The following is a 9,036-nucleotide window of genomic DNA, read 5'->3' as shown; positions in this document are numbered from 1 at the left end:
CCCACATTTCACTCCAAGTGAAGCTTGTTGAGTGAAGACCTGGCAATCCAGACACCTTTTCTCAGAACCCAAATCAGGTTCAGGAAGTTGACCCATGGTGAAGGGACCTGGTTAGTTCACTGTGGCACAACCAGGACCGGCACAGAAACTTCATTCTAAGTGTGCCTTAATATAAAAAAAAAAACCGGTAGAGAACGTCTGACCTGGACCCTCTGCATCTCAGAAAGGTTTATTATCAACCGAAGGAGATAACATGCAGCCTTTGCTGGGGACAAAGATGTGACAAGTCTCTGCCCCATCCTAGGTGCTGCCCCGCGTAGGGCTCTTCCCAGGCCCGCCCCCCTTGGGCAGCCTGGTAGCGCTGGGCTGGCGTGGCATCCTCTGGCTGGATCCTTCGCGGCTGCTGCGTTCCGCCAGGGCCAATGCTCCCCCGAGGGCAGCGCTGCCTTTGTTTCTCCCTGAGGAGACACAAAGCACAATGATTAGGAATGGGCGCGCCCCGTAACTGCAGCACCTGCTGTACTCGTGCTCCTTGGGCAACATTTGTGTCTACACATTTCCATCAAAGCCACTTCAGCTAGAGGCCCTGCATCAGCTCCAAGTCCTGAGACTCAGAACCACTAAAGACAGGTCACGCCCCAGAAGACCTTGGCAGTGTGCAGGGGACCCTTTAGGATGTGTCCTAGGAACGAAGCCACGCAAGGAGCACACTGCCAAGGGAACATTTTGAAAGGACACATGCCACGGGCCCATTTAGGGAAAGGTAGGTGCGGCTGGTCCACACCCAGCCTGGTCAGCAAACCTAGTCTGCCCTGATGGTGCCATCAGCGGCAGCGGCAGCAGGGACACGCTGCCTCATCCTCAAGGCGTGTTCACGCTGGACTGTACATCTGAGCTGCCCCAGATGGTGACAGGCAGGAAGTACTGCAGTCACCAAGTCCTGGAATTGGGTTTCTGATTTTGATTTTGGAAGCTCTTTCATTGTTTCCTACCTACCTGAGTGTTCTGCAGTGGTCAAGCCTCTTGCTTTTGGGTTTAGCTGCCAGATTCCAGACAGGGTTCCTGCCACAGTCTGAATGCTTGAGACTTTCCTTCTGACCACCAGAGGCTCTCTCGGATGAAGACCACTGGTTCAGTTTCTTTGATTTGTAATTTGCTTACTTTATTCTTTAAGATAGCCAAGAAAGATCTGCAACCACACTTGGGCCAGAGCTTTATTTTAATGGGATGGATTTCCCTGGGCTCAGGATGTTGACAGCATCAGCAAGACTGACAGGACCCTCCAAGATACAAACGTGCCTGGGTAGCAGGCTTGCCCATGGGGTCACAGCCCCCATGCAGAGTGCCTTGGCCAGGGCTCTCCCCTGCTCTGGCCTGGTGGGGTCTGGCCCATGGGCTCTAAACAGGGCATGTGTCCCCTGCCTGACTCAGTGTTGGGTCCCCCATTTCGTCCCCCCAGCGTTTCCTTTGTCCTGACTGAGGGAGTGCCTTGACCACTCTGACCTAATCAGTTACATGTTCCTCCTGCAGGCTCAAACCCTGGCTGGGGCTTGCATGTTCCCAGACACTGATACACGTTTAGGTTGTTGCCTGGAACACTGAAAGATCTGACATGTTGCTAAGCACGTGGAAACTTGTCCCACCCCAGCCAAATTCCTTGCAGCCTCATAGAAACTCCACACCCCACCCCCTCAGTGGGGTGTGCCTAGGCACAACCTCTTTCCTGGCTGTTCCTCATGAGGGCACACTGCAGCCCCCTCTGTATGTAAGTTCCCTAACAAATGCTTTGGACTGACCACCTTGGCATTAAGTGTTTCTTCCTTTGGAATCCCAACTGGCTGTCATCCTGGAAAGGTTTGGGGCAGTCCCTTGTGGGAACTCCCCTGCCACCACTTTTAGGGTGACTCCAGACAAGGGTTCAGCCAACAGAACACCCAGCCTCAATCCTGGTCCTTCCCTGGCCTCTTATCAAGTGTAGTCAAATACCCTGCAATGGGAAACTGGATTCCTGGAGAAAAGATGCAACCGGGTGTCTAGGGATCCATTAGGTCATTTCTGTTTCACCATCTGTCACCTTGAACAAGCAGAGACTCCTGTGTCTGAGATGCCGTGGACCCCTGCTCTTCCAGAGGTACCTCCAGCTCCCTTTCTATGCTAATACCACAAAATTCTCCCCATATCCTGCAGCGATAGGACGGCCCTCCTTATGAGTTTCCGGGGAGTTCTTCCTCAGAGAATGAGATCTTTGCTCATTCTTGCCTGGTGGTGGTGAGGGTTACAGCGGTGTCATGCTTGGGACTCTGTCAGCTTGGCACACTTGACTCAACAAAGATGGAGTCAGGGTTGCCCTGAGCCAAGGAGGAGCGCAGTCAGGAACACGTGGTGGGTGACGGTTGGCCACCTCAGCCCAGCAGTGACTCGTAAAAAAGGCACAAAGCAGACAATGGCCACCACGCATCTCTTGTGGTACAAACTGCCATTATTCTAGTCCCCATTGACTGGTCAAGGGGCGAGGATTCTGTCTTCCATGAGCAGACGGGCCCCGCCACCCTGCAGCACCTCCCACACTGGGCCAGCATCCTCCTCTGAGGCCACAGTCCCTCCGCAGGCCAGGCCAGACAGTCAGATCTTCTGTGGCCGTGGCCTAATTTGGGTGCTTAGGTGCCCATGCGCTCTCAGCTCCCCACAGCACCTGGCATGGCAGGCCGCAGACTTGGGCCTGATTCAGAGCCAGCTTCCCTTTAGCTTGCCGCCATCTGAGCTTCCTCTCCTCCCCTCAGTAATGACCCAGTCCTTTCTGGAAACAAGGATGAGAGGCAAGCAGAAAAGAGCAAATAATGCTTTTTTTTTTTTTTTTTTTAACAGTGGTGGGGGAGCGGGGTTTAGAGACTGAGTCTTGCTCTGTCACCTGGGCTAGAGCACAGTGATGCAATCACAGTTCATTGCTGCCCCAAACTCACGGCCTCGAGGGATCCTCCTGCCTCAGCCTCTGATGTAGCTGGGACTACAAGCATGGGGCCACACCTGGCTAATAATGCTTATCTTTAAATCTGACAGGGTTGACAAACCCTGGAAATGGGAAACCAATGTAACTGTAAGCCATAACTGATATTAAGAAAATCCTGGAAATCTTCAGGAATTGCATGCTCTCGGGGTTAGTGGGGAGCCCTGTTCAGGCCTCCTCACTTTATGAAGGATGAGAAGGCCCAGAATAGAATGGCCTGCAGTGCCTTGCAGTGGGAAAACCAGCTTTGCTTAGCCCTGCTCCCTCGGGAGGGGCCACAGAGTCAGACGGGCTAGACAGTGGGATTGAACCAAGTGTGGCTGCAGGTTGGGGTGTGAGGGCGGGGTGACTGATGCCCTTATGCCTGGTCCCTGGAGGGCCCTCCTAAGCGCCAAAGATAGTCAATGACCATTGAATGTTAAAAACAGCCTGGCTCAGCAGGGGTCAGTGGCTCATGCCTGTAATTCCAGTGCTTTGGGAGGCCAAGGCAGGAGGATCCTTTGAGGCCAGGAGCTAGAGACCAGCTGGGACAACACAGTGAGACCTCCATCTCTACAAAAAATTAAAAAATTAGCCAGGTGTGGTAGTGTGCACCTGCAGTCCCAGCTACTCAAGAGGAGGTGGGAGGACTGCCTGAGCCCACGAGGTTGAGGCTGCAGTGAGCTATGAGTGTGCCACTGCACTCCAGCCTGGGTGACAGAGCAAGACTGTCTCAAAAATAAATAAATAAATAAAAAGTAAAAGAAAATGCAGAATTAGCTCAAATACTTTAATTAATCTAAAATATCCAACGTATTATTTCAATATGTAATCAGTACATAAGTTATTCATAAGATGTTGCATTCACCTTTGTTCTTTTTCTTGTTTGTTTGTAGAGATGGGTGGGGTCTTGCTATGTTGCCCAGGCTGGTCTCAAACTCCGAGCTTCAAGTGATGCTCCTGCCTCAACCTCCCAAAATGTTGGGAATACAGGTGTGAACCAATGCCCAGCCTCATTCACTTTGGGTTTTTTTGTTTATTTTTGAGACAGGGTCTCACTCTCTCACCCAGGCTAGAGTGCAGTGGTGCAGTCACAGCTCACTGCAACCTCAACCTCCCAGGCTCAAGCAATCCTCCAACCTCAGCCTCCCAAGTAGCTGGAACTACAGATGTGTGCCATCATGCCCTGCTAATTTTTGTATGTTTTGTAGAGATTCAGTCTCTCTGTGTTGCCCTGGCTAGTCCTGAACTGCTGAGCTCAAGAGATCCAGTAGCCTCGGCCTCCCAAGGTGTGGTGGGTTTTTTGCATTCCCTTTTGTACCGGTCCTTTGGCATCTGCTGTGCATAACACACGCAGTGCAATGACCACGCCAACCATGTGTGGCTCGAGGTTCCTGTATCAGGCAGCACAGCTCAGGTGAGACTCACGGCTTCCACACTCCAAACGTCATCTTACATGCATGCTCTGGACAACTTTTAAAACGTATAGTTTCCCTAAACTTAAATAGAACGCTTGACTGAATTTATTTTTCCCTCAATGACTCCAGACTCTCACCAAGACAAGCATCACCCCTCTGTGCTTCTAGGGTTTTCTGTTTCCCCTTCCCTGTGGGTATGAGTCTGGTGGTGGTTGTCCCCACAGGCCGTCTGGATGGCTGGGGGTCAGGCATCTGGAGGACCCAGGGTGCCTGCTGCAGCTCACAGAGGCAAGCTCAAAAGGGCCTGGCCCACAGCCTGGATAACTCCACACCTGAGTCCTGTGGGAAACCTATGGCCTCCATGCCCCTTAGCCAGATCACTCCAACAACCCCCCTTAAGTCCTCCACCCCAGATTCTGCCATTAGCAGGGCAGCCAGAGGTCTGTGTGGTCAGATGCTGTAACATGTGGGCCTCAGAGAGCTCTCAGCATTCCATCTGTGGCCTCTGCCTCTCACTCAGCAGCACACTCCTGGTGTGGCCCCACGTCTGCCCCATTCCCCTCCACTGCCTCCTCAGGTTCCACTCTATCCCCACGGGGCCTCTGTGCCCTCATGTCCTGGCTTTCTGCCACCCAGCCTACAGGACCTGGGCTATGCTTCCAGGACAGAGCCCTTGAGGAACAAATGACCCTGACAGGCCCAGCACTCCAGGCCACTCCTGTCCTCGGGTAAATTCTCTCGGAGCCCCCATTCGCTCACATGGCACCCCCTAATCCTCCCGGCCCCTCTATGCCTGAATTTCCAGTGCCACAACCCCCACATACATCTTGACTGTGCCCCCCACCTGCCTCCTCTCGCCCCGGGCCTACCAGCACCTGGACAGCACTCTGCCTCTCCCACCCCTCCCACTGCCCCAGCTCACACCTGTGGGGCTCTGCCGGCCCCTCCTGCTCCGCCCTGTGTAACCCTTGCTGTTCTCTGGGCTCTGAAGCCTCCTCCCATCTCCATTGCTAGTGGTTTTTCTTTTCTTTTCTTTTTTTTTTTGGGATAGGGTCTTGCTCTGATGCCCAGGCTGGAGTCCAGTCACAAGCTCTCGGCTCACTGCAACATCCCCCTCAGGCTCAGGCGATCCTCCCACCTCAGCCTCCCAAGTAGCTGGGACTACAGATGGGCGCCGCCACCACCACGCCCGCCTGGCTAGTTTTTTTTTTTTTTTTTTTTTTTTTTTGAGACAGAGTCTTGTTCTGTCACCCAGGCTGGAGTGCAGTGGCGCGATCTCGGCTCACTGTAAGCTCCACCTCCCAGGTTCATGCCATTCTCCTGCCTTAGCCTCCCAAGTAGCTGGGACTACAGGCACCTGCCGCCATGCCTGGCTAATTTTTTTTGTATTTTTAGTAGAGATGGGGTTTCACCGTGTTAGCCAGGATGGTCTCGATCTCCTGACCTCGAGATCCGCCCGCCTCGGCCTCCTAAAGTGCTGGGATTACAGGCGTGAGCCACCGCACCTGGCCCTGCCTGGCTAGTTTTTGTATTTTTTGTAGAGATGGGGTCTTGCTATGTTGCCCAGGCTGGTCTTGAACTCCTGAGCTCAAGGGATCCACCTGCCTTGACTTCCCAAAGTGCTGGGATTACAGGTGTGAGCCACCACACTGCTCTCGCTGGTGGTTTTCCTCACTGCCTCTCACTGGACTAAGTGTGATCATCTCACTTCCCTGCCACGCCCTCTGCCCTGAGAGCTGGGCCTGGCACCCAGAGCCCTGAGTGAGTGCTGAGTGAGCAGCAACATCCCCTGGAGTGACAAGGACTCTGTTCCCAGTTTCTCCCTCCTGCTGGACACTTGCCCTCAATTGCTCATCTCAGCCTGCAGTGCATATACCCCTACTCCAGGCCTTTTCCCTCAGCCCCTCTCCATCTCTCTTGGGCCTGAGCTCTAGGTGGCAGTGAGGTAGGCGCTGTTAGGAGGTGCATGCAGGAGGTGCGACCAAAGACCCCTGGCTCTGGGCCCCTGATCACACCTGGTGACACCTGGAAAGTGTCCCAACTCAGGAGTGAGGCGGACAAGGGAGCTGAGTGCTGGAGTGTGGCCATGGGACCAGCACATGGCATCTGTGTGGCACTGCCCAGGAGACTCTGGGAAGGTGGGAGTCTCTGTTTCAGCCTCCAGACTTCCTGTCCAGGTAGGGGACAACTTCTAAGAGGCTGAGGTGTTTGTCACGCCTGGGGCTGTGCTCTCCAGCACAGCACACCGCGCCCTGGCCGGCTGTCTTCCCCTGGAGCGGGGCTCTTTACACTCACCACAGTTCGCCTCTGGGGTGTGGGAGTGTTGGTCCTGTCCCCGGATGCCAGCCCGACTGTGGGGTCTAGAGACTGCCACATCATGTCTCTAATAAACCGAGTCAGAAATCGTGCCCTGTTGCTAAGCAGCAGGGCAGCAGTGGCCTGCATGGTGCTGCCCTTGCAGCTCAAAGCTGCTTGGGCCTCCTGGGGACAGGCAGTTTCCATGGAAACAAGGGAGAGCACCAACCCCCATAGATAAGCCAATAAACGCAACCTGCAAAAGGAGAGAACAGGCAGCAAGAGAGGCGGAGGGAACCCGGGGGGCCTGGAGAGAGAGGCGAGTGTGTGGCAGCCGGGCTGTGGAGCAGAACCGGAGACGCCGCAGGCTGCGGGCTGGAGGAAAAGGAGGGCCTTGCAGGGGGGCTACTGTTCCTGGCAGAGAGAAAGTAGGCCTCTGGAGGTCAGAAAGAGACACAAAGAGATCAGACAGAGCGAGGGTCAGTGAAGAGGCCAGCACGAAGGTGCCCGGGCCCTCTTGGGTCAGGAGGCGTGGGTGCCCAGGCCCTGGCACTCCCCCCATGAAGGCAGCCTGCTCTCCACGCCTTCTCAGGATGCCTGTGCGGGTCTCCTCGTGCTTCCAGGCAGGGAGCCAGCTCTGGGCCTCCTTCCTTTGGCCTGGGAAGTTGTGCTGCATTTCAGAGAGCCATCGGGAGCAGAAGCAACATGCGGAGAGGACGAGCAGGGACGGAGGCTCCACCATGACACTCTCAGTCCCAGCATCTCCTCAGCCCAGTCACTACACTGGAGAGGGAGGCCCTTCAGACCCCGCAGGCCTCTGCACCATGGGAGTTCTGCAATCATCAGAGGCAGGAACTGGGCCCAGGTGGGGTAAAGGCAGGAAGACCTCTGCCTGTCCTGCTTCCTGGGCACTTCCCTGGATGCTGTGTACCACAGGACAGAGATCGAGACTGTCTTTTGAAAAACATATTTAGAGACAGGATCTCACCCTGTCACCCAGACTGGTCTCAAACTCACGGCCTCAAAGGATCCTCCCGCCGTGGGGTCCCAAAGATTATAGGCGTGAGCCACGGCGCCCAGCCCCAAACCGTCTTGATTCCCGACTTTATAGGATGAAGGCCTGAGTGAAGACGTGGGGAGGAGCTAAGCGGAGAAGCCCTACCCAGCCTGGACCACCCTGGGACACACACTCTGCGTCCACCTGACCTGGACGTGCCTCCTAAGGCTGGCAGCGAAGCCCGGGAGCAGAGCCCACGGATGGGCCCTGCAGGTGCTGGGCCTAGACCGACAGACAGGCCCGGCCACTCAGGGCCACGCCACCGCTGTGCCGCGCCTGCCCCCTCCCCGCCCGCCACCCCCGCCACTGGGGCAGGGACAGCGGGCCCAGCTCTGACCTCGGGTCTCGGGCACGCTCGACGTGGGCAGAGACACGGCCGCAGGGTCCTGGGGCTCGCTCGCTAGCCTCTGCCCGGCACACATGGACTTGAGCATCTGGAAGACGGCGAGGGGGGCCACGTTCAGCTTCAGCAGGTCCACCAGGATCCTGGCGGGGACAGACGCGGGGCCGGTGAGCCCTCTCCGCCCGGCGCGGCCACCTCCCTGAAGACCCGACAAGGACGGGAGCGGGGGCTCCTCCCGACCAGCGGGCCGGGCGCACCCGGAGAGCAGAGGTCGGGGGTGTCTGGCAAGCATGCGGCCCCCACCCGCCCCGCTCACTTGAACACGTCGGGGTCGATACCGCCGCCCGCCGCCTGCGCCAGCTCGTACAGCTCCATCTCCTCGGTGCTCAGCACCTTCTTCCGCCGCAGCGCCAGCTTCTGCCGGGCCGCCTCCAGCCCCGGGGGCGCCGCCGACCCCGGCCCAGGCCCTACACCCTGCGCCGCCATCCGCGCGGCCCGCGGAAAGGTGCGCCCCGCCCCGCCGCGCCCCCTAGCGAATGCGCCCACCGCCCTCTCCCTGCAGGCCAGCGTCTGGCCTCCAGGGCGGTCTTGGCGGGAGCTGCGGGTGCGGCGGGAACGGCGGGACCGGCGGGAGCGCGGGGACGGGGCTGCCTCCGCTGCGTCATTGGAGCCCAACAGTTAGTGGGCGCTCACGGTGTGCTGAGCGGCGCGCTAGGCGTCGGGAGTGGCATGGCGGACTGCAGGGGCCAGCTGCTTGGCGGTTAGGGCCTCTCTGATAGATTGCATTGGTCGTGCTCGCTTAGGTGGCAGCACCCAGCCCAGTGCCAGGCATACATTGGGCGCTCAGTAAATGCCTCTTTCAAGAAAGCGTGTAATTTTCTGGTCCACACCGGTGCACCACTAGGGGTCGCTCTTGGGGGGGGGGCACTAATCAACAACC

General features: G+C 56.9%; 2 protein-coding genes across 3 annotated transcripts; both read right to left on the bottom strand.

The window, feature by feature from the left end:
- Nucleotides 1–213: 213 nt before the first annotated feature.
- On the bottom strand, nucleotides 214–8,997 carry LOC100447438 (mitotic-spindle organizing protein 2B). Of its 2 annotated transcripts, XM_024239342.3 has the most exons (3): nucleotides 8,413–8,932; nucleotides 8,091–8,239; nucleotides 214–458 (listed from the first exon to the last, which is right to left on the bottom strand). In XM_024239342.3, exons 1-3 carry the CDS (start codon nucleotides 8,580–8,582, stop codon nucleotides 301–303), a joined length of 477 nt encoding a protein of 158 aa, XP_024095110.2. In that variant the 5' UTR covers nucleotides 8,583–8,932; the 3' UTR covers nucleotides 214–300. The 2 variants fall into 2 exon arrangements, with proteins under 2 accessions (XP_024095110.2, XP_024095111.2); XM_024239343.3 differs by lacking the exon at nucleotides 8,091–8,239 and having other exon boundaries at nucleotides 8,413–8,997.
- On the bottom strand, nucleotides 5,419–8,084 carry LOC134760849 (uncharacterized). Its single transcript, XM_063720855.1, has one exon. It carries the CDS (start codon nucleotides 7,436–7,438, stop codon nucleotides 6,818–6,820), a length of 621 nt encoding a protein of 206 aa, XP_063576925.1. The 5' UTR covers nucleotides 7,439–8,084; the 3' UTR covers nucleotides 5,419–6,817.
- Nucleotides 8,998–9,036: the final 39 nt, after the last annotated feature.

The sequence above is a fragment of the Pongo abelii genome, chromosome 22 (assembly GCF_028885655.2).
Source record: "Pongo abelii isolate AG06213 chromosome 22, NHGRI_mPonAbe1-v2.0_pri, whole genome shotgun sequence".
Classification (NCBI taxonomy): Eukaryota; Metazoa; Chordata; class Mammalia; order Primates; family Hominidae; genus Pongo; species Pongo abelii.
Note: the sequence above shows the minus strand (reverse complement) of the source record. Positions and strands in the feature narration are given on the sequence as shown.